Below are 25,414 nucleotides of genomic sequence, written 5' to 3' on the forward strand. Positions count from 1 at the left end.
TTAATCTGAATATGGGGGAAGTTATTTTTGGAGACACATCCTGGGATTTCTATCTTTGTGGGGTCAGAAACATAACACACTACCCAGATCACTACCCTAACATCCGGAGTGGCCCCTGACCTCTGACCTCTGACCCCAACCCTGATCCAGTCCTGTGAAGTTGTGGAGAACAGCCAAGCTGTCCTCACTTTACTAGTAAAACAAGGATTTGGTGTTCAAACACACACAGTTGCATTTAGATGAATCACCCTGAACAAACAACATTTATCCAACATTCCCAACATTTATCCAACGTTCCCAAAATTTATGCAACGTTCCCAACATTTATCCAACGTTCCCAACATTTATCTCACGTTCCCAACATTTATCCAACATTCCCAACATTTATCCAACGTTCCCAACATTTATGCAACGTTCCCAACATTTATCCAACGTTCCCAACATTTATGCAACGTTCCCATTATTTATCCAACGTTCTCAACATTTATGCAACGTTCCCAAAATGTATCCAACGTTCCCAACATTTATCCAACGTTCCCAACATTTATGCAACGTTCCCATTATTTATCCAACGTTCTCAACATTTATGCAATGTTCCCAACATTTATCCAACGTTCCCAACATTTATCCAACATTTATGCAACGTTCCCAACATTTATCCAACATTCCCAACATTTATCCAACGTTCCCAACATTAATATTTTTCCCTTAATCTCACTAAAGCCACTTTTCTGTTAATTTTGACTGATAATAATTACACAAACAGACTAAATGGGCTCACGTGCACGCTCCATGGAGTATAGGCTCATGTCTGTGGAGGGGTCAGACACACACACACACACGCACGCACACACACACATTCTAAATTGATTGGTCGCAGCCTTTTCTAACCTCTTCATAGGTTTTAGGCCCCTTAAGCCTCGACTTAAAAAGCCCTGACGGCTGGACTGATCCCGGCCTCCGATACTCTCCAGTCCCTGGAGTGGCTGCTCACACACACACACACACCCACACACACACACACACACACACACACACACCCTCTCTTACCGTCCACGCAGGCGGGCCTGGTTCTCGTGGTCCCGGCGATCTGGCCCTTCTTGCAGGCGCAGCGCGCCGTCTGCCTGGCGATGGTCCGCCGCGGTTGGCTGCTGTCCCTGTCCAGCGTCACGATCTCGCACGTCCCCGCTGCCAGCTGGCCTGGGAACGACATGGCAGCACAGAGCGCCGGGTCAGACGGATGAAACCACCAGAACCTCCATCAAAGGGGGCGGATCACAGGACGAGACGTTTAATAAAAGCGAGGACGAGACGTTTGGAGCAACGAGCGTTCCGGTTCCTGGGAAACGGGCACCAGGTGTGTGAGGAATGTCGGGCCGTTGGGGGGCGGCTCAGCACGGCGGCACCGGTTGTGGGAGCACAACTGGACCTTGTTTGACCTCACAGGAACTTGAGCGTACGGGTCAGCGCAGTGCCCTTCCGACGACCTTGAGACGAGCGTGAGGCGGAAGATCAACTCCTCTGAGGCCGAGGATCCCAGTCGGAAAAGGGAGAAATGGGACCGTTCTAGCAAAGCGAGCCGGCAGCTCGCTTTGTTTAGAGCCCCTCCCTGGGACAGACCCAGGACTGAGACCCCGATCCAGCTGGAGGAGGCATCTGGGGAGAGGTTGGTCCCCCCCATGACCCAAAATACCCAAAGAAGCATAAAGAAAGTGTCAGACCCCTCTCTGAAGGTAAGCCCCTCCCACCAGCCCCCCCGAAGGTAAGCTCCTCCCACCAGCCACCCTCTCTGAAGGTAAGCCCCTCCCATCATGGCCCCTCTCTGAAGGTAAGCCCCTCCCATCAGGCCCCTCCCACCAGCCCCCTCTCTGAAGGTAAGCCCCTCCCACCAGGCTCCTCCCACCAGCCCCCTCTCTGAAGGTAAGCCCCTCCCTTCAGCCCCCCTCTCTGAAGGTAAGCCCCTCCCACCAGGCCCCTCTCTGAAGGTAAGCCCCTCCCACCAGCCCCCCTCTCTGAAGGTAAGCCCCTCCCACCAGGCTCCTCCCACCAGGCCCCTCTCTGAAGGTAAGCCCCTCCCACCAGGCTCCTCCCACCAGCCCCCTCTCTAAAGGTAAGCCCCTCCCACCAGCCCCCTCTCTGAAGGTAGGCCCCTCCCCTCCTCTGCTCCCATTATCCATGAACAGAACACATGAATACTGATGAGCTAATTGCCACCAACTCCCCCAATCATGGACCCTGCGTGTATTCAATCAGGCGACCTTTGACCCCCCAGCCGGGGCCTGGCTGCTCACAAATTAACCTTTGTCTGTGCGCCGGGACCCTCAGGTGCCCCCCTGCAGAGGCTCATCAGGGCTAATTGTGATTGGCAGGAGGAGGAAAGCTGTGATTAAATCTGGACCGGACACGCGGGCGACCCGTCTAATGAACTGCCCCGCGAGGGGTCACAGTCGGGGTAATGGGATCCATCAGGATTCACCAGACGGAAGGCAGCCTGGGAAGAGCTCTGCCTCCCGGATCCATCCCGGTCGGAGGAGCTACTGCAAACATGCTGCAGAAATGGACCTAGCTTAGCTTCAAAGGACCACAGGACACCTTCAATGCTAACTGGACCACCTGGGAAAGGTGTCTTCCTCCTCTTCCTCTGCGGTCAAGCTAGTACAGGGCGATTAGCGTGTCATTTAGCTCTAATTTGGTCCCTTCGTACTCGTGTTTTCCCACTTTTTATCTGCTTTGGCACCGTGAAAATCTGCAGCGCTCCAGGTGGGAGGAGCGACCTTCTTCGGCAGCGCCGCGACACATCCGGTGCTAATCTTAGAGTCAATTTTCTGAAGGGACCAAATCCAAACGGCTAACTGCTAGCGCCGTAGCCTCAAAGCAAACGGGGGGAGACTTGTCTTGTCTTTTTCTTTGGCAGAGGTTACGTTTGGATAATAAGTGAAAATGAGGGGTAAGCTAAAGGCGGCGCGAAGAGGCACTGGGAGTGTAGCTAAAGTAGCATGTAATCCAACATCCTCTTCACTGGATTATCTGTCATCATGCGGACAACCACTCGTAATCGACGCTTAAGAACATTAGTCGCGCTGTTTTCTTCAATGGCCCCAAACTACGCAGCAGCATAACAACCTCCGGTAGCTAGCCAGGCTCGCTAACCAATCGACGTACCTGAGTTAGCCTTGGTAAATAAAGGCTTTAACTTCCCTACGCACAGCACCTGAAGCTGCTCCCCATTAATGCTAACATTAGCACGCCGTCATGCCCTTTTCAAAGGAAGAGAAAGAATTCCAATGCTAGCAACAGCTAGCGACGCTTCCTGTTCCACACCCTGTCGTTTGCTGACAGATTTGATATGGGCGATTATGGTTTAGCCGACCAGCGACTCGCCCAGTAAGCTAACAAACGTTTGGGGAGCTACGTCTTTATGCCATGTGGCCACCAGCAACAGGCCTGATGCTAATTCGTCTCTCGACCAACCAAACAGATCCTCACAGGAGCTTTAGCACCGCTGCCGCTAAAAAAAGCTCGTACAAATCTGTGTCATCATTACCCCGAGGAGTAGCTTCAGCTAGTCCTGCCAATATTAATTCAAGCTCCCCGCACGGGTTAGCCGTCTTTAGCGGGACGGAATTGTTAGAAATGTAGAGTTTTGGAATGTGGGAGTGTTTTTTTTAGACGTGTAAACATAAACGAGCATTGTTTTGCTTTTAAAGAAATAGCTTCCAGCGTTCCCGCGGCTCTTAAGCGTAGCAGAACGTAACGTACGACACGACAACGACAACGACAAATCCGTCGTTGGGAAGCGGCCCTCTTGTCCTGGAGGCGTCTTTTATTGCACGTTTCCCGCTAACGCACCATAAATTCCTTCGCTACGCTAAAATGACATCCGATACGGTTTGAATTTCTTCATGCAGATGAAGAAGAAGAAGAAAACTTGGAGATTCACATTTTGCCCTCCTCCATCGGGCTAACGCCCACGCGCGCGACGCTTCGTTTCATGTGTGATTGTTTCCTGTTCACCTTCATTTCCCAAACACCTTTGCAAACGCTAACGATGCTAATGCCGTCGACGTGGCAACGTTTTAATAATAATACGGAAATGCCACAGTTTTTCAGTCGGGGCTCAAAGTTCAGAAGAAAAACAGCAGATTAAAACTTTATTTATCATTCGAGCTTTGAACCCAACGAGTACAGTTTATTATCTGTGTTTAGCTGCGTCGTTTCCGAGCTAACAGGAAAATACAGGCGTTTTTCCCGATAAATGAAGCGTGTGATGACGGTGTTTAGCGAAAAATGCTACACGGTAGCAGTACGGAGTCGTTAGCCGGCGCTCCGGGAAATTTCCGCTGCTGAAAACGAGAGACGGGAGTGACGCCAGGACTGAGCATCAAAACGCCGCATTAGCGGAACCTTGATGTCGTCCCTCTTCGCCCGTCGGGCCGCTTTTAAAATGAATCCTTTAAACGATGCTAATCAGCGGCTGGAGGAGGCGGAGACCTCCGGGATGACCGCGCTCGCGCCAGAGGAGAGACGCCCAGAAGCAGCCGCTAACGTCACGCTATCCAGGCTGGTGATCAACAAGGGCGCGGTGAGCGGTGAGCGGCGGCGGCGGCGCGCGTCCTTGACTTTTACAGGTGTGAAAAAGATCCTCCGCTTGAAAAGATGAGTAGAATTGATTCATCACCCGGCGGGGCGGGTTTCATCATTCATCCGGAGCGCTACACGTGTCCTACAAATGTTTCTACCGCTGTAGCGATTAGCACGGCTGCTCAAATCCAAATGTATTAGCTTAGTCCGCTACACAGCCCGACGCGGAACTTATCTGATGACACAGTTGGTTCCGATCTGCTGTGAAAGATGCGTCGTGGCTGCTGAAGCTAATGCAATCAGAGATGAGCGTTAGCTTATCACGGGTGAAACTATATTTACCAGTATATTTGTTTCACGACCATTTTCTTCTTCTTTGTTCTTATTTCTTTATCTGAAAAAGGCTTCTAATGTTGTGGAGCTAAAAACCTCTAACAGAACTTTCAATAGCGTTGTTAGCGCTACATAACTATCCACGCCGCAGACAGCAGCTACAGCGCTACGTGCTGTGTTAGCATGCGCAGTTTTGGTTAATTTAGCACAGCTGGATTAAACACAAGAACCACCTGAATGAGGATTCAAGATATTTTCTCTTTGTTCTGTATGAAGCCATGGAGCCAAATAGCTTAAAAGTGATCACGCTGTGACAATGTAGCATCGGTTAGCCAGCGCGTGCTAACCTGCTCGAGTCTAAGTCTGCTAATTAAGTTTATCTCCTGATAACACCTTCAACAGCTGCTCCGATGATGACACTCGAATGCTAACGCAAACGCTCGTAAAAAGGCCGCTGAAACAACGAGCCACAGATAAGATTCCATGTTCTCGCGCGCCGTTACTGATACCGAACAAAGAATTTGTTGGGCTTCAAGTCCAGACAGTCGTTTTCTGTCCCGGCGCTGATAAAGAAAAGGGAAAGTCTTCGTAAGCTAGCCGTGAAATGATTAGCGTTCTCCTCGGCGAGACGGGAAAAGTTCTGGAGATAATTCTCACTGGGAGCGCCGGCTCTTGGTGGTGGTGGTGTGTGTGTGTGTGTGTGTGTGTGTGTGTGTGTGTGTGTGTGTGTGTGGGGGGGGGGGGGGGGGGGGGTCGATCTATTTTGGGCGAAGCGAGCTCGTCACAGCGCTTCGCTCGCTTTAGCGAAGTCACTCTGAAAAGCAATTTGATTTTCTTTCCTGACATTTTTATTCTTAATAAAACGTCTGAGCGGCACACACACACACACACACACGCACGCACACACAGACACACACACACACACACGCAGAGTTTATCAGTCAAGCTAATGTTGCCATGGAACCGCGGCTAGAACAAAACTCGCTGCTTCCCACACATCTCTCGAAAATAATTCCCTTCCTTCTAAAGACCTTCTGTACTTTTAGTCTCCACTTTTTGTGCTAGCGCTCAGATTAGCGTCGTCTCTGACTCCTCGCTCACCGCTACCGCAATCACTCGCTCTCTTTAGCGTCGAATTATTACTGAAACGCTGTGGAAATCAACACAAAACCGAAGTTGTCCAAACTTGGGCAAGCTAATATCCATTAGGAGTGTTAGCTTAGCCGTAGGTAGCCTATAAGCATCAGGAATTTCCTTTAAATCACTGGGGAGAATGACCTAACGCTAACCTGATTCAGAGACCAAGAAAACACGTTAGAATTCCGATTAAAATATGCGATAATTAGCATAAATTGGCCTGTCTGCCCCAGCTAGAGCAGTCTGATGAAAAACGTGCTAAAGTGTGATTTCCACTGTTTTCATTAGTTCCTTTTGATGCAACATTAGCAATCTGTGGTCGTTAGCTTGAGCTATTAGCCCCCCCCCGCTGTGTGCGACGTTGTCGGTACAAACGCACAGCGAAGGCGAAGCCGCGGACCCAGATCTGTTTCAAAGACACATTAGCGCTGTACTTGGCGAGATGTTGTTTTCTGCTAAGCTAGCTCGCTGTTTTCCCCACTCTGACCTTGTGCGATGCACATAAAGAATGTTTTTTCCCCCGGAGACTCCCTCTTTTCCCCGGCGATATTCTTAGAATAATGAACTCCGCTTAATAACGGGGCGTCGGCGCCAAACAACGAATGATCATGAATTAAAGCGGCGAGCGGAACCGGAAAACAGACGACCTCTGCTAACCCTCGGCGGCACACGCGCACGGAAAAGCGCACGTCGCCGCCTCCCAGCTGCAATTAAGCACATTTTCCTCCCCCAGAGGGAAACAGCGCAGAAGCGGAGCTAAAGTCCAATCCTCTGGGTCGGCCAGCGCCTCTGATCGGACCGCTTAATCGGAAAGAACCGGAATTCCAGCGAGGCGGGGGCTCTTCCTGGGAAGACCAAGACGTCCGGCAAATAAAACGGACCCAAGAAGAGACGAAAATCCGCTCGGAGGAAAAGTTTTGCGTTCCGACGTCGCGGCGAATTGGGCGGAAAGGTGGAGCCGCCGACACGGCGGCGCTAGCCTCCGTTAGCTGATCCGTCCTGCTATTCCGAAGTCCGAGAATCGATATTCACGCGGTTCCGGTTGAGGAAAACCCCGACGGGGCCGGACGACCTCCAAAAGAACACGAGGACGGCGGTCCCGCTAAGGCTAGCGCTGCAGCTAGCGCTGCGGCTAGCGCTGCGGCTAGTGCCGCCAGAGCCGCGTCAGGAGCGGTTTCCCTGATGGACAGGGAGCGCCGTTAGCTACAGGACCCTGGCAGCCGCGCTAGTCTGGCACTTAATATTCCTGCATCCCAGAGGGGGGAAAAACAGGCGGCGAGCACAAGTTGGAACAGAGGGGATGGAAACGGAGACGAGGCCCGTCAGAACCTCCAGTCTGACTGTTGGCGGCGGTCCAGGTGAACAAGAACCCACTAGAGATCATCAGAACCAGCTCCCGTCTGAAATTAGCATCTTTAGCACACCCACACACACACAGACGCACACACACGCAGGAAAACATGCACAACACCTGCCTGTATACACACACTGACAGGTTCAAAGTTACTGTCAGTTCATTTTTCCCATCATTCCCGTTTTGGCGGGAGTGTATATTAGCAACCGTGCGGCTATCGTAGCTCCTGCTAGCTTCATTAGCTTGGACACAGCCCAGGGATGAGACAGCGGAGACGTCCGGAGACATGAAGGTTGACAGCTTTGCTAAAGGAGTCAATTATTCCGGACTCTTATTTCTGGAGACGGTCGCCCGATCCGACGCGCGGCGGATTAGCGGCGCGTGACGGCGGGTCGCCGCTTCCCGCCCGTCTGACAGCGAGACGGCGCGCGGCTGTCACTCCGCTCCAACTTCAAAGTTTGCAATTTGGGCTCCGGCTCGGGAACGTGGCTGACGAGGCGACGACAGGGAGCGCTAAAAACGGAGCCGGAACCAGAGACGGGGTGGAGGAGCGACCCGCTCGGTCCGATTCGGTGCTCCGAACGAGCGGAATGAAGACGTCTGTCATCAGGACGAGCTCGTCACCACGGTAACGCCGCTGACAGCTGACTGGTCGGAACGTCGTTAGAGGCGGGGCTCATTCACATGCTAATGTGAGCCCGCGGCTATGAAATACTGTATTATACTTCCAGGAAGGGAGGAGATTTACATGTCCCAGCGCGGCTCATCCCAACAAAGACCTCATTTAGGACATTTTCCGCTAAATGCTAATTCGAAGCTACTCCCGAACAGGACGAACGAGCTGTCCGCGGCCGCGGAGACGTTAGCGCCTCGCCGCCGCTCGTATACGCCTCTTTGTTTTTCGCCGACTGCCGGGACGGTGTCGGATGTCAGCGACTCCCCGTCTCCTCGGTGACCCAGGAGAGGCGCAATTCCCAAGCAAGCGTCAAGTTTTACGGCTTCCCGTCTCGCCCGGCCGGTGGAATCGCGCATCGATCGGCTCGGCGGCGCCGTAATAACGTCTTCACATTATGTCGATCAGGCGGCGGCGGCGGCGTCGCACAAACGGCCTTTTAAAGGAATGAGAGTCTCCGAGGGCTTTTTCCTCCCGCGTCATTATGTTGGGAACTTCCGACCTTCTGTACTGGCGTTTTCCCAAGAGACAAAGAATCGTGGGATTGGAAATGAAACGTTCCGGATGCTTCCAGCTGCTCAACGAGGATGTCGGACGTCCGGGAGGTTCATGAGCTCCCTGGGATGAGCACGTTTTTAGCTTAGAATTCCCATTCCGGCCTTTTTGGCCTTTAAAAAAATCCCCTTCGGAAAAGACGGTTAAACGTGAAGAACCTCAGATTTGCTCGTGTCACAAAACCAACCGGAACAAAATAAAAACACTTCCGTAGTTTTTCCCTTTTTTGATGGAAAAGCAGGAAAACGCAGTTACAGAAGGAATTCTTGACTCGCGTCACATCGAGCTTTCGGCTCCGGGCGCTGAAGATGCGTCCTCGAGGATATTCTTGGTGCCTCTTTTTGCCCTCAAAGCTGATGAGTTAGAAGCAGGAAAACTGTGAAAACTGGGAATTTGGGGGATCTGACAGGGTCCCATTTGTGATGCCGGACTCGGTCGACCTTTCCTGGACTCTTCCTGGTTGGAGTCTCTTCCAGACGGCGTCCTGGCATCAGGGACGGTGCTGGTCATTTACGGAAGTCCCCAACTTCCCACGGATGATGGGAAATTTGTCCTCGGAGCGGAGCGGGCGCATCGCAGAGGTGATTAAACTCTAACGAGCGCCGTTTTGGCGACGCCATCGGCGTCCTGAAGTCAGGCGTGAAGGTGGCGGCGAGGCCGAGGCCGCTACCTGCCACGCAGTTTTGGAGCTGGCGGCGTTCCTCGCGGACCTCCGGCAACTCTGGAATGACCTAATTAGCGACGCGTCGTCGCCGCGCTGTTTGTTCTTATAATTTGTTACAGGAACGCTTTTATAATCCAAAACGGGCTAAACACGCCGGAGCTAAACGGTAAATAGAAAACCCACGGAAAATTAAGCTCAGTCGGGGAGCGGCCGGGAATACAGGAAGTTCCCCCAAGGCCATTTTTCCCCCTCACACAGCAAATATAATTGGGTTACTTAGCGGCCACCCCGATCTCATAAGCTAGCCTTTGGTTGAGCTCATCAGGTTAGCTAAACGGCACCGTTGCCTCCTGTTCCTCTTCCTGTTGCCTCCGTGACAACAGGAAGCTGTTGCTAACACCTCCGAACCCTCGTTAGGCTAAATGTTAGCGTCCAAAAAGGAGGGGAAAGCGGAGCGTTCCCCGAAGTGAACGTCATTACGAATGTCGCATCTTTTCTAAATGTGCCGCAGCGACGGCTGCTGAGAAATGAGGGAGTGACGGAATTCCGAAGAGCTTCCTGCGTAGCGACTTCCTGCTATCAGCCGCAATCAAGACGGGAAAACTGCAGCGAGCAAGAGAAGGAACCGGTGGCGTCGCTTGGCGCGGCGCGCTCCTTCGGCTCGTTCCAGCGGGGGAATCGGAAAGATGATCAGTCAGTGACATTGATAACGACATGCTCAAGAAAGCTATCATCGTTAGCACAAAGCCTTTTATCAATCACGTCACTGTCAGACTGATGAAACTCAAAAATGATCGGGGGCTAATTAGCCTTTCAGCCTTTAGCTTGTTGGTCCCCAGGAGGCGCTGAAGGTCAAAGCAAATGTGGATATGGAGCCAGGATGAGCTAAATGATCATCTTAGCTAGCACACGCTGCGATTCACATGCTAACGAAAAAGATATCGTGGCCACAAACGGCGGCAGAAACAAGCCGATAAAAAGGAAAACTGGGGTATCCTTCACTTCCTGTCGGGCCAAAAGGTGGCGCTCCTTCTGGGATTTGAGGCTTTGAAGCCAAACTTCAAAGCCACGCTGAGCTGAGTGGCCAGGAAGTGACATAAACCCGCCCCAGCCTGTTCAGATTCCCTGGAATTCCCTAGAATTCTTCAGCCTTTTCCCCCACTTCTACAAGCTTCAACGTTCGGACTTGTTTCCTCTCCGCTTTTCCACTCTCAAAATATTGACTTTTTGTCATAAAATCGCAGCATTTCAAATTCTGTTTTATGTCAATATCCAGCACTTAGAGATGCGGTGGAAAAACAACACAAAATACCAGGAATTTAGCTGGTTCCGGGTAATAAAGGTTCCTGGTAACAAATTTCACCCTGAGCACAGGGTGCAGAGCGACACGTGCACGCACGTGCACGGCCTTCTCAAGCACTCCTCCAGTTTTTTCCTCCAGGCTCGCTGGTCCGCACGCTCCACATCAGCCCAGGTGGCATCAGCCCCGCCCCCACACCCTCACCTGCCCCCCTCCTGCTGTGATTGGCCCGTCCACGGTCACAGATGGAGGGTGTGTGTGTGTGTGTGTGTGTGTGTGTGTGTGTGGGGGGGGCTCAGCTGGACCTGATGCTCATATTGTTATTATATTATTTCTCTTGTTCTCTCTCATCGTCCTCCCTCTGTGGTCCACGCTCATTGTTAAGCGCTCTCTTACACGCACGCACACACACACACACACACACACGCACACAGACGCACACACACGCAGGAAAACATGCACAACACCTGCCTGTATACACACACGCTTGCACAGACATTACACAACTGTGTACAGATCCCTGCGGAGTCTTTCAACCCTTCCAACCAGCACATTTAGGACACACACCCCCCCACACACACACACCCCCACACACACACACCCCCCACCCCCCCACCCCCCACACACACACACTCACACACACACTAGCTACATGTACTCGTGCAGCAGCATCATGGAGCTATTTTGAGTATTGTGACTAAAAGCCACTGACCCCTGGACTAAAAGCGCTGCAACGTGCACAAAAAGTGCACGTGGGGTCAATGTATACATGTAGTATTCTTAGAAAGGCATTAAGATCTGGTAGCAACATATTTAGGACATATTTACAGTTAATGTCTCCTCGGATGCTGCAGGAATTCTACATCTGCACAAAAGCCTCAATGTTGATCAACAGGCATTAAAATTACCTAAAAAACCCACTAAAAATATGGATAAAGGGAGTAAAGACAACAACAACAACAACAGAGACAACAGGAAGACGATGACACGAGCACGAGGGGGCCGGGAAATGTAGGAATGAAGGAGGGATGTTTAGAAGAGACCATCAGGAGGTTTTTCCAGCCTCCTCCTGCCACGTTTCATCACACGTCCTGAACTCCGACCCCTCCATCACGGAGCGTCGGCACGTCTGCGCTCAGGCTCACTCACCCGTGGCGTGGGTTCCCAGCACAACCAATCTTGGGCCGCCATTACCCCGGTTGCCATGGTAACCCCATTCCCAAAAGCCTTTTTGAAGGAAGCAACCCGGAGGGAGCGACCTGTGCCTCTCCCTCGCTCCCGCTTCAGCCACTCGTTTACGCCCTCTCACCTCCTCCTGCCCTCCTCCTCCTGCCCTCCTCCTCCTGCCCTCCTCCTCCTGCCCTCCTCTTCCTGCCCTCCTCCTCCTGCCCTCCTCCTCCTGCTCTCCTCCTCCTGCTCTCCTCTTCCTGCCCTCCTCCTCCTGCCCTCCTCCTCCTGCTCTCCTCTTCCTGCCCTCCTCCTCCTGCCCTACTCCTCCTGCCCTCCTCTTCCTGCCCTCCTCCTCCTGCCCTCCTCCTCCTGCTCTCCTCCTCCTGCTCTCCTCTTCCTGCCCTCCTCTTCCTGCCCTCCTCCTCCTGCTCTCCTCTTCCTGCCCTCCTCCTCCTGCCCTCCTCCTCCTGCTCTCCTCTTCCTGCCCTCCTCCTCCTGCCCTCCTCCTCCTGCTCTCCTCCTCCTGCTCTCCTCTTCCTGCCCTCCTCCTCCTGCTCTCCTCCTCCTGCCCTACTCCTTATTTCATTACCAGCTGACGGATTTCTGTGTCCACCATTAGTGGAAGCACCTGTAGCACACACACACACACACACACACACACACACACACACACACACACACCAGTTTAACTCTATCAATTAAGGAGGCAATTTGCTGGAGTGGTTCCACCTGAACCAAAAGGCAGGTGGGTGGTTCTGCTCTGTTTCCCTATCAGACGTTATCAGGGCCGATCTGTCACTGGCCGCGCTGCTACTCTGCTTCCATTATGTCAGGTCAGCCTTTTTTTTCTGCCTGTCAAACTGTGTGTGTGTGTGTGTGTGTGCGTGTGTGTGTGTGTGTGTGAGAGAGAGAGAAAGAGATCGACTCAAGTTGTCCGACGATAACTGGAATCTCCCTCTGTCAGCGTCACATGGCGGATGATGCTAACATGTCGACGCTACGCGTCACACGTCTCGTTATTGAGCCGCCGGCATGCAGGAGGAGCAACAGATGCTTTCGTTCACACACACGCACACACACACACGCACACACACACGCGCACACGCGCGCACACACACACACACACACACACACACACACACACCTGCTGCCATCCATCTTGTAGGAACACGCTCGGCCCCTCAAACTCCGCCCCCATTTGTGCCAATCACGGAAAAGTGATTTGACGCTCGGCGCCACGCCGGAGGTAACCGACACTAACAGGACCTCCACATCGATGCCCCCCCCCCACATCAACGAGGGCATTTTCCTCCCCGTTTTTCTGGATCCAATGAGCTCCCTGAGCTGAGGCGACAGCCTGCAAACTATAATTTATTGTCTGTTCAGCACGCAAATGTGGAAGTCGGGCATGTTTCATCTGCTGAATCCCTTTTATTATTGAAATATCCCCCCCCCCCCCGCGTGAGGGTGACCGCGTCCTTGTATCGTTCCGAAGAAGAAGAAAAAAACCACCGGAGAAGAGTCAATATTGGCGCCGACGAACATCAATGCATAGCAAATAGGAGAAACGCGTATCGCATCTGGGGCGATGAAGGAGGAGGTGGGGAAGCTCGGGGGGGCGGCGAGGGATCCCGGGGGGGCGGCGAGGGATCCCGGGCAGGCGTGGAACCTCGACAGCGCCGCGTCCGTCCGATATCTAAGGCAGAACCGCAGGGTTGAGCCGTACAGAACCAGCGCAGATGGGAGCCTTCTGTATTCATGAGCTGCCTCTAAACAGCCCTCGCAGGTGGGGTAATAAAGCCCCCCCCCCCAGTGCGGAGCAGAACAATAATGACGCAGGTTTGTATTCCGCCTCCTCGCTCCGACGCCGCAGCGGCAGGACTCTAAACACGGGCCTCCACAACCTGCGGCCAAAAAGATCCAAATTAGCTGCCGACGTTAATGTGATTTCCGATTCCAGCGTTCAGAATTCCTGCCTGACGACACGATCACTCTTTTTTTTTTTTTCCAGGCGGGTTCCACGACCCTCGTTTTTAAATTACGCGGATCAAAGATTCCCAATTGAAAATAGTTCCCGGACGGAACCCGCTGCCGTTTGAATAAAACCGGCATCCCGCTGGATTCTGGAGCCCCGGCGCTCGTCAGCTCCATCACCGCTGATTAGCCGACGTGTTTTGCTTTAGCGCGCGCTGCTGCGCGGCTAACGTCCGTGTCAGCACCTTTTTTGTCCAGGCATTAGAAGATAAACGAGCGGCGCCGCCTGTGATGACCCATAATGTTACGGCCTGTCGTTTACAGTGAGCCAAACCCATTTTCTCCCACTCTGGAAGAATCGGAACCCCGCAAGCAATCTATTCCCGGGCGCGAGGGGCTAAGGGGATGTGACGTGCCAATGTTCCTCGCTGATTTTCATTATGTGTCATTCCTTTCTAATTCATTTTCAATTGGACAATGAGAGCGCCGGCCGCAGGCGCGGCGCGACGGGAGCGGGCGGAGGAGGATCTTGTTTAGAGGCAGGACACCCGGAAAAGGGAAATAATGATCTTTATGGAATTGCTTCGGACACGATCCGCCAGCCGGGACCAAGCGAGGGGCGGCCTCGTTGGAATCCATGATGCCTCCATTAGTGCTTCTCAAGGCCAGAGCAGCATAACATCGCTAATATTTGACGCTAACGCTAACGCACGACGGCCGATCTGGTGCGGGATTAATCCCACGTTTCTGTCGAGCGGGAAGGGAAAAACCCGACGGCGGTTTTCACAGATGAAGCCGAAGCCTCTGCGGGAGGGGCGGAGCCGCGTCCGTGATCAGGAGCGGGATCAAACTTCTTAAGCAGCTATCGATGCGAGACGCGGCGGCGGATCGACCGGCGGGACGACCTCATCGCTGCTTTTGACACGGCCGGAAAAGCGCAGACTGAAAAGCGCAGAAGGGTTCGGCTCACGTCTCCCTCATCATTTCCTTAACGACCTGTGGAAGTTTCCGACTCCGGCAACCTGCTGGTCACTCAGTCGTTAGTCTGGAACCAGGTTATGGCGGCGCCGCCGCCTCGTTTCCTTTTGGGTGTCGGGTGTCCCGACAAAACAGCGACTTTGCATCCGTCTTTTGACGGCGGTCTTTAAGAGACACCCCTTCAGGACCCCCCCCCGATCCGGGGAAGGTCCTCCCTGCCCCCCTAGCTGACAAGCCTCCAGACATGTGGCCTCTTTAGTCCGGAACCTCTCAAACAAGCGGCCCTCCTTCCGCGTGACCTGCCCCCCCCCCCCCCCAGGTTGGACTCTGTCCTCCCAACAGGCCCCGTCCCTCGCTCGTGCTCGTGCCCGTGCTCGTGCCCGTGCTCGTGCCCGTGCACACGCGCCCTCCAATAACTCATTTCGAGTCCGGCCCTATCACTCGGCGCAGGCTCGCCGGCTGAGCTTCTAATTACAGATACGGCTTCAGTTCTTCAGAACCACTCGGTCCTTCACACACTCTCCATACTGAACATCTAAAAGAGCCCAATCTGTCCAACCGCGGCCCCGCTCGCGCCCAGGCCGCTATCATAGCATTAGCATTAGCATTAGCGTTACATTTTGAGCTCGGATCTCGAGGCTCTGCGGCGGGAACCAGAGCTGGAACCAAACCGGCTTTTCATTAGTCCGGCTCCAACCGCTGCTATTTTTCCCCGTCCGGCAGCGCTGCCAAAACTAAATCAATAGGACTTCGGGAAAACTGGATGCAATCGTGCGCAGTTTTACTGTCCCAGAATCAATAGGAAGAGTGAAAACTGGTGTCACGAGCAAATATTGGTGTCTCCTGACACCCGCTGAGGAGCACCCCCGCAGGCCGGAGGCACGGGTCGCTCAGGAGGTTCAGGTGACCGCGAGGAAGCGCCGCAGTCCTCTGCTGCAACGCTGATTGATTCATCCCAGTGAATTAATTAACAAACCCTTTAAGTAATGAATCACTTACACAATTGATTATCATGCGTCACCGTATGGATTACAGTTGATAGTGACCGTTAAGGATAAATCACGCTCAATTTACGCCGCTCCGCAACAGATTAAACACGGACGGCTGCTCCGTTTACCCCGGCGCGCCACCACGGTGAGTGATTCAGCACCGCTGAGGATTTGCCAAGGAAAACGTGCTAATCGCGACATTGCCGCTGTGTAGCGACGGGGTATTAGCTCGGCATTGAATGCATGCATATTGTATTTGTGTCACTTGGGCCTGAAGCAGCGCCGCGAGGCTAAATTGCCTAAAGTCCCTCCCTTCTGCAGATTAATAATAGATGCTCAGAAAGGAGGAACTACTTCTGGCGAGTTATATCCGAGTCAGGGCGGTAATTAAACCGCCGCTGACGTTTACGTTAGCGCGCCGCCGACGTTGCGCGGGAGACGCAGATGGCGCGGCGGGACAGAACAGTTGGGACGGAAATCTGTGCGATAGGAAACAAACGCAGAGACAAAATGGCACAGCGAAGGGAGGGAGAGGCTGGCAGGCGGGAGCGTAGACAGCGGTGGCAGCGCCGCGGCATTAGCAGCGCCGCGGCATTAGCAGCCTCGGGAGCAGTTGGAATACCGAGCTCACGTCCAGAGGCACATCTGAGGGGGGTTTAATGGCCAGAATCATGAATCGAGCCCTCGGTAAAGGTGACCCAATAAGCCACCGAGGCCCCGCCGACAAAGGCGACCGGCGTCATCCAGATCTGGGATGAGGGAATAACCGGAGACGTCCCGCAGTGGAATTTTAAGGGAAGCTAGTGCGAAGGCAGAATCTCCTCTGAAGCGAGCGACATGAGACGCCTTCAGAACTCACGTCTGAAGAGGCGGCGCGCCGCTTTTCTCCACGGGGCCGCGTACGTGCTTGACACCGAGCGTTTGCCACGGCTTGACCCAAATCTGCCTGAGGGGGTGCCATTCCCCCCCCCATCCCGGCCTTCCGTCTGTCACTGAAAACAGATTTGGGTTGGCCGATGTCAGGACAAGCGTATGAAAACACACATCTCTGTCACCGTGGCCCCGCCGCGGCGAGCCCTGCGGTTCTAGCGGAGATCAATAGCTCCAGCCCTCAGCCAGGCGGGTGACCTGTGTGTTCCCGGAGGCGGCGTGCGCAGGGTCGGGGGGGGGGGGGGGTGATGAGTGATGTAAAGAAGCCACGGGGCCACTTTAAGACAATAGCCTCACATCTTTGATGTATGAAAGCGCTGCTAGCGGAATGAGCCCGGGCTGTTTGGCGCGGGGGATTATCAAAGGAACGTTCTGGGAGGGCGCGTGTCTGGGGGGGGGGGGGGGGGGGTGCTTTGGTTTTAAATCTGCCAGAGATCCGTTTTGATCCCCCCGTCCTAATCGCCCAGATCGTTCGATCTTACGGCTGATTAGTTCAGCCAGCGCACATCAAGGAGCAGAAATCGATCAATTATTCAACAATATGCACCATACGGTTTTTATGCGATGTATCTGGATCATTTATTCATGATTTATATAAACGCCTATAAATAAATGTAAACTTTCATCTCAGCTACATCGTCCGCAGTGGCCGAAATACATGCTAACGTATCTGCATGGTTCTATAGATCCTTGGCTACAGCAGACTGCGGGTTCACCTCCGACGTCCCTCTCGAACCCGTCAGGACCCCCTCGCGTCATGTGACAAATATCCCGGCCGACCGAGAGCGAAATCGGACTCGCTCTAATGCCTGAATTATTGAAGTGGACAGTGTGAGGAATTATGGCACAAAAGTCAGCCGCATTCCTTATGCATAGTATTTGAACACGACGCGATTCCCAGTCCATCCTTGCCCCCCCCCCCCACACTTCAGGGCATTTTTGGATACCCAACAGGGACACCTATTTTAGACCCATCACAATCGGAACCTCCTCGACTCTACGGACGGAATTATGGAAATCTTCGTTTCCGTCTCCTTCTCTGTTAGCATTGAAGACGAGCTCGTGAATATGGAGGAATATGTGCGACACAATTGAGCGCTCTTTTTAGGGCCCCTGGCGTGCACCTTTCGTTACCCCCGTCCCCAACAGGCCGCCGTTAACGCCGTCCTTTCTATTCATTTTTATCAGTTGGTGTTATTAGTCCATCCAGCCGGGACTGACCTTGGCCAGCCGTGTAGCCTCGAGTCAGAATATCTACAGCCCCATTAGCACGCTGCTCCCGCCCCCCCCCCGTTCGGTAGCTTTCAGTCACACGACACCGGGGCGAACTCTCCGCCGAGCGGCCGTCAGCGTCTCCCCGCCAAGTTAAAAAGCAACGCCGGGCGTCAAGTTCACAAAAGGAGGGGCGAAGCGTGGAAACGCGATACAGGTTAGCGGGCGCGGCGTGAAGGGCAGAAATATTACGTTGCCAGTCAACAGCCTCCACACATTAACACAGCCCTGAGCAGCACTCCCCCCCCCCCCCCAATACAGTGCGGCCAACAGTCCTCGTTTTGACCTCTGTCGGAAAAGCTAGCATGCCACAGTCAATTAAAACTCCGCAGAACGGCTTCAGGATAAGTGCCAGGACAGAGTCCTGAGCTCCCCTTGTCTTCAATTTTGGCTGACAGACTGTTTTCTCTCCTTCTCCGTGCCCCCCCCCCTCAGTGCCCCCGATGCAGCCATGGACTGGCCACTGTGAGAGGAGTGTTTGCCACTGCTTGACCTGAATATTTGCCCAGGGCCGGAGGCGCGGGGAGAGAGCGGCGGCGCGGGGAGAGGCCTCCGCTCGCTGCGGGGTATTTGCGTCTCACCGCGATGTGAAGTGCTGTTTTCGTGTGCCAGGTGGGGCAACAATTCCCCAGCTTGCACCATTTGACTTTCATAAAGGGTTTGAGCAGTAAATGTGCTCAACCTCTGCATGCGGATCTCCCCGCGGACGCCTCTCCACTTGTTATGGGAGGAATTATTGCCTCCAAACCGAAGGCAGGCGGCGCCGGATCCTAACTCTGTGGGGTCTGCTTTCTGATGAGTTATTAAATGACATTCCGCAGACGCAGACCTCATTAATTACCCCCCTAAAAAAGCTGCCCCACACGCGCCAAACCGCAGTCCTGCCCGCGGGCGGTGTGATCCACACACACGAGGAGCAGGAGCGCCGAGCCCGCCCGGGAGAGGCGCGTTGGCCGACGAATCGAAGTGGGATCGAAGCGGATCCCGCCGCTGGAACATGTTGGGAGGCAGGAAACAGCAGAAACACGGCGACCTCGGAGCCGCTGGAACCCCCCTAAAGCTAGACTCTAGTGCCATCTATTGAGAAAGCTCCACACCGAATCAGTATTCTGCTCAAACCCCGGGCTGCTGCGTTTGATGCACTTTTTTCCTCCCATTTTTCTTCTTCGCATCGACAACAAGCGCCAATCAATCATCCGCGCCTCCAAAAACGGGAAAATCCTGCGCGTGCATCGTGAAAATGCAGCTGATTTCCAACCCCGCGGCTCTGAAATGTGCACGGAAACCAGAAAAAAGTCCTCATGCGCCCACGGGTGCCGCGGCCGCCGCGCAAGATTTTCGCGAGGGGGGAAACTTCCGCTGAACTATGGGATGGCGCGCAAAGTGGCGTGTGAGGTGTGTGCGGGATTACCTTCTTTGAGCAGGCGGGAGTGGATGAGCAGTATGAGGAAGCAGCAGATCGCCGCTCCGGTCAGTGCCCACGCAAGTCTGAGCAGCTGCATCTTGGCGTCGAAGGTTTGTGGCGCACCGAGACGGCGAGAGACACGCGCTCCACCTCAGTTCGCGGGCACCGTCTGATCCCTAATCTGGGACTCGGGATTCATCCCCTTCCAGAAAAAAAATAAAAATGTAGTCCGATTAAGATGTGACAGAGCGACAACTCGGAAAATCGGAATAACTGAGAGCTCTCTCTCCGTCGCGGGTGCGGATGTGGCTCCTCAACACGCGGGCTCTCGCCCCGCAGCCAGGCTCGAGGAGGCTGACATCTCCCGTGGCTTCAGGGGTGTTTGGGTGGCTGTCGGTCCCGCCGTCCTGGGCGCGTCAGAGCGCGCTGCTGCGCGTCTTTGTGGTTGAGTGCGCACGGCGATCCACGGCGATCCACGGCGATCCACGGCGATGCGGCGCGCAGACGATGATCACCGCTTCCCGCTGCATGTTACGCACATCTCTCCCCCCCTGCTGCTGGAGAGACGGAGCCGAGTGCTGGAGCCGGAGTCGCTCCCCTGGCAGACTCCCCCCCCCCCCCCTCGCTCTCTCTCTCTCTCTCTCCCTCTATTCCAATGCAACCCCTGTCATTTACGCGCAGGTACAGCTTCCAGAGACGCGCGTCTGTTGGAGGATCGTCGATCTTGTCCCATGGCGCCTTTATTTCTAAATTAAAGCCACTGAAAATCAAGTTTTGTTTTTAAAATAAAACCAAAAACCAGATTGCGCAGGTCCCTCGCTCGTCAGTCACCATCATCATCCTCTCTCTCTCTCCCTCTCATATCTGTTTTCACTCTGCTTAGCTTCAGGTTACGTCACAGTTCCCCCAAATAATCCGCTGCTGCCACAAAGCATGAGAAGCTGCTGCTATAAACGGAAGTTGCCGCTGATAAATAAGTGAAGGGGCCCCGCGGCCGCTTCGACAAGAGGGGAAAATAATGAAGTTAGTAATAAAATCTCAACTTTCCCCGCGCAGCTGATCCAGCAGAGCTGTGTGAGAACACACTCTCAGATTTCTGCTGCGTTTCCATCACGCGGACCAAACCGAAACGATCCAGACCCGGCTGCGGTCAGCCCAGCCCGGGGCTCCGTTCGGGAGGATAGTCAACACCCGCAGAAAGGGATTTCATGTGTACTCTTAAATTTCATCATGCTCCATCCATAAAAATATGAAGCAGCTGCACATTCTTGGAAAGCCCGACCGCTCTGTTCGCAGCTCCATGTCGTAAAGGCGTATCAGGATTCTGGAGGAGGGCCTGGAACAATGGCGTAATCCCCCTTCTCCCGTCCCTGCTGAGCGCTAATGCTGCGCAGCGATTGAAGCCGCATTATTTGTGCCTGTATGCTGGATACACAGGGTGTGGGAGGCAGCCAGGGAGGCAAATTGAAACGTTGATTCCGTTTTTTTAACCCCCCCGAAGCGGATGGTCAGTTGGCGCTTGGAAACTCAGATGGCCCAAAACACGTTGTTAATTGATGACGCAAGCAAATGACAGCGCCACTCAAAGCTGTCATCGAGGGGCCACGGAGGTTGGGCCCCGCAGCTTCCAGCGCTAATTAGCCGATAACGGTCTCTGTTGGCCAGACCGCGCGGCGCTGAGAGGTTGGGCTTTAAATCAGTCTTGTTCTGCTCTTCACGGACCGCGGATGCTGCATCCAACGAGCGCAACGCAATTAGCCGAGCGCCCACGTCCACGCAGGGGCTGCGGAGGCTCATCTTTTCCCGCCATTTTCAGAACGGGCGCCACAGCAGCTAAATAAGGGAGTGGAACTCTGCTCAGTCACACCAAAGCTAATTAAGAAGCTGTTGAAATGCCAAGAGAGCAGTGACACAGTTTGATTTGCCGGAGGAGCCAATTACAACCATTCACAAGGTTTCCATGTCGGACCTTTATAAACAGTCTGGGACCAGATGCCGGGGCTGCGGAATGGCGGCGGTTTAAGGTGGCATTTGTGTAACGACGAGGAAATGGAGTGTTCCAATAATTAGGTTTTTCTTAAAGCGGGAATCAACATTCCAGACACTGGATTCGCTCGGCGTGAAGCGACCACCGCAGCGCGCCCAAGGCTTAGCATATAAATGTGACTGTGCGGCGCGAGAATGGAGTGAATATTACAGGATTTTACTATTTCTTTTAAATTCCAGCTGTCGCGGTGGTCTAGACGTGCAGGGATGGTTCGACTCCTTTATTTAGGGCCAAAACAGCGAGCTGCCGATAGCATGGGAGCGTATGGAATGCTAAAACTCAAACTAAAATCCTGATGTCGGGATTAAATGACCAACATCCCATCACTTATCACAAGTTCTCAAGGTATCAAACAACTGATCGATTGAAAAAATGCATAATCATGAGATCGGAGCTTTCACCAGCGTGATAAGAACCTTCTGGTGTCCTACTGCCTCCCACCACTAGAGGGAGATCGAGATTGGCGAATTTATGAGCTCTCGCATCACTTCAGAACGTTTCTGCACCATCATGTTAGCCGCTGTACCTCACACTGGCTCCGTTAGCATTCCTAATTACTCTGTCCGGACCGTTAAACTTCCGCGTGTTTGCTTACTTCCTCTTTGATTCCAAAAAAAAAGGAGCCAACTTTCCTTTTGTTTCCTCCTTTTCCCCCCCGTGAGTGATTAACCTGTATCCTTCCCTGCGTCCTCGCACCACCCACCTACGCTGCTGCCTCGTCTCCTCCGTCAGCTTCTCCGCTCTGCTGCCGCCCCCTCATGGCCGCGTCTCTTTGCCAGCAGCCAGGGGAGGCGTTGCCGCCTTTGTCCTCTGTGCAGGTCACTGGCTGGACGCCAGAGCTGAGTCCAGGCCAATAGAACCCCTGAGTAATGGCCTCAAGCTTCCACATCCGCCGCGGTTCCCATTATTTCCCACAGCCGCTACATTTGAAGCGGGGCTAAATCAGACGGGAGAATAGGACTCGCCGCCGCCAAGATGGCTTCCATAATGTTTGGGACGGATCAAAAATTTCCCTGCTGTTGCGCTGTGAAACACCTCCTGCCCCACGATTAGCACAGCGCTAACTGCACCCCAGTCGAATGTACCTTGACTTAAACCTCCTCCTTGTCCGTCTGCATGAGAAATCCTTCTGGCTAATAGATGAACAAACGTGGCCGCTGGGGTGACGTAGCTTCAGCGGCACCGAGCCAGGAACTGCTCACAAAAGATGTCTGACAAAAGTCAAAAAAAGAATTAGCTTCTTTGATGAATAAAGAATGTTGCTTTGATGCTGTTCTTGTCAACTCCTTTGCTGCCACCAAACACATGTCAGTCGGCGTGGCCAAGAATCCCGATTAGCATCGTAGCCAAGCACAACAGTAACAGACAAAACAACTACTAACAACTAACCGTTTAATTAGCGATGATTTGTGGCCGTCCGACGATAATGATCACCCATTATTTGCGACACTTGTGAAAGTATCACATTTTTTGGCCCTTATGTGAAAGTTTATTTAGCTTCAATTAGCTTTCCAATGTGTTTTCTAGCCTGTTAAAGACAAGCTAAGTATCATTTTAGCCACATAAAGGATCATGTAGCTTTCCCAAATGATGCTGACGGGTCAAAGAGGCTAAGATTTTTAAAAAGTTGCACGTGGGCGCGCGTCGTCGCTAACTTCTTTAACCCCCCCATATTACAGCTGCTGCCATTTTCCCGCTCTTTAATTTGACACGCACCATGTTTCATTTAGCTTGTTGCCAGTCTCCCGACGCCCACCCGGCAGGAACAAAGCGTCTACCAGGAAGCACATCACCTCAGACATCTGTCACGTTCCGCCGCCGCATCAAAGAAATATTTGCACGCTGGGGGGGTCGGATAATTTTCCACCTCATAAACTTTAGTGCATTTTTAAACGTGAAATAGGACGCTAAAAACGTTTGACCCGCGCGACGTTAGCGTCATTCACAGGAAATCTTCACACACCGTCGACGCAAGTGATGAAAAATTCATCTCAACCTAAACACCTTAAATGTTTAAACGTGCGTCTTTCCAATTAGAGACGACGTCACTCAGGCAGAAGCAACGCGGCTCCCCCCGTTATTCATTATTAACTACGCACAATGCAGAGTTAATTAAGTGTTATTACAGGACAGGCAATATCAAAACCAGGGTGATAGACCCGCTCTCCTGAGCGCCGCTAAGCCTCTTTCATCGAGTCGGGAAGAGGGAGAGAGGGAGGGAAAAAAGCCTGAAATAGATGAATAAAAACAAGCAGCCATGTTCAGCCATCCGGGAGCTTCCTCTCCATTTAGTCTTCATTTGCCTGATCTTTAATCATCCATCATCCCCTGGCTCCCAAGGCTCACCTGGCTCGCTACCATTAGTTACCAGTTAAGTGCTAGCGAAGCGCCATGAATCACCCGCCTTACCGGCTGCATCCCGTTTATTTGATTCATTAGAGATTTCTGACTCCTCCGACGAGCGTCGCATGCGGACGACGGCCTGGAAGGGGAGTTCATTCTTTCTGGAACGTTAGATTGGTCGGAAAATATTACGAAATGGCGTTTCTCAACGATTGTTTAGCTCATTTTTTTTGGACGCCTTAACACTGACCAGAGCTGAGTGGGTGTGACTCGCTCCTGCTTCCTGTTTCCTGTTTCCGGAGAATTGGAGAGTTCCACGTGGAAAGCCCTGCTCTCTCCCAACGAACAGAACCGGCGCCGCCATATGGGCTCTGCGTCATCACCAGCACCAGCAGCCAATCAGCTTCCTCGATTTCCTCAATTTGCCTAATGATGGATGCTAAACCATGCACTTTGTTCCAGACTCATCAGAAGCTCATCAAAGATCACGTGACCCTCTTGACCATCTGACCGCTCTTGTGCAGCCCCCCCCCACCTCACATCGCCCCCCCCCACCCCACCCCACATCACACTGCATACGTTCACCTTTGATGTTAAATCCGATATTCCATCTTTTCATCCCGCTGCATCTGAAATGAAATGAAGCAGATCTGAGTAATCCCTGTCTGCACACACACACCCACACACACACACACACACACACACACACATGTGAGCTGGACTGGAATGAAGGTTTGGTCACTTTCCCATCAATATTTGCTCCAGTGATTTATCTTCAGTTTAATCATGCGGCTGGAGGGGGGATCACTCATTTTAATATCCTTTTTTTCTGCTTTTAGTCCTTTCATGTCTTTCAGCAACATGTTCGATGACCACGAGAGGCAGTTTCATTCTTTTCAAAAGTCCAACAGGAATTTTCCAAGTGCCTCATTTTTGACCGTTTGCTTGTTTCACTTTGGTCTGAACTCAAACTTCAGATCCCAAAACTCAACGTTGTCCATGCAGAGGAGGTGTATTCACACATGTACGCCGTCCATAGGCAACGTGAGCGGGTTCACACGCCTGGGCCAAAAGGCTAAACGTTAGCAAGCGCTGCCGCACAGGGCCTGCAGATAGCACCGTCGCTACGCTAAGGAAGCTAAACTAGCCTGGAGGAGGAGGTGTCGTGCTGCTGTAGCAGCATTGAGCAAAACTATTTTCTTCAGTCTCAAAAAGCCTAAAATCACCCAGTTTGCTGCTTCCTGTTTCCCTTTGAGGGCGGAGCTGCAGCTCATCATCCTCCCAGGACGGAACATTCAAAGCCCTCAGGAAGAAAAAGTGACTCCCAATCGGAAGAGAAGTGGATAAAAACACAGACTCAACAAGCGTCAGCTCCTTTCACCACGGTTACGTCAGATGTTTACAGGTGGGGGGGGTCGCTGACCTTAGGTGACCTCTTAAATGCACTCGACCTTGTATGTGAGCTCGCATACAGACGAGCTCGTCTCGGGGGCGCACAGGTGAGCAGCACAGGTGAGCAGCACAGGTGAACAGCACAGGTGAACAGCACAGGTGAACAGCACAGGTGAGCAGCACAGGTGAGCAGCACAGGTGAACAGCACAGGTGAACAGCACAGGTGAACAGCACAGGTGTTCAGAGGGCAGAATTAGAAGACAGGCTAACCATTCTAATGTCTATCATCAAAGAATAAAAGAATTCAAAGCAAAGA

The 25,414-nt window shown here is 52.9% G+C and overlaps 1 protein-coding gene and 1 long non-coding RNA gene across 3 annotated transcripts in view; both read right to left on the reverse strand.

The window, feature by feature from the left end:
• The window catches only part of tafa5a (TAFA chemokine like family member 5a), a 72,417-nt gene that overhangs the window by 26,236 nt on the left and 20,767 nt on the right, over positions 1–25,414 (reverse strand). The window contains exons 1-2 of one of the 2 annotated variants that reach the window (XM_029825553.1): positions 19,322–20,625; positions 1,051–1,200 (exon numbers count right to left, since the gene is read on the reverse strand). In XM_029825553.1, the coding sequence (XP_029681413.1) occupies positions 1,051–1,200; positions 19,322–19,412 (241 nt within the window). In that variant the 5' untranslated portion in view covers positions 19,413–20,625. Of the gene's footprint in view, positions 1–1,050; positions 1,201–19,321; positions 20,626–25,414 lie in introns of those variants that run through there. The other variant, XM_029825552.1, reaches the window with a different exon arrangement.
• Positions 21,525–24,204, reverse strand: LOC115246620 (uncharacterized). The gene is made up of 2 exons (XR_003885733.1): positions 23,956–24,204; positions 21,525–23,866 (listed from the first exon to the last, which is right to left on the reverse strand). It is a non-coding gene; the product is annotated as an uncharacterized lncRNA (long non-coding RNA).

Source organism: Takifugu rubripes, chromosome 18 (assembly GCF_901000725.2).
Source record: "Takifugu rubripes chromosome 18, fTakRub1.2, whole genome shotgun sequence".
NCBI lineage: Eukaryota > Metazoa > Chordata > Actinopteri > Tetraodontiformes > Tetraodontidae > Takifugu > Takifugu rubripes.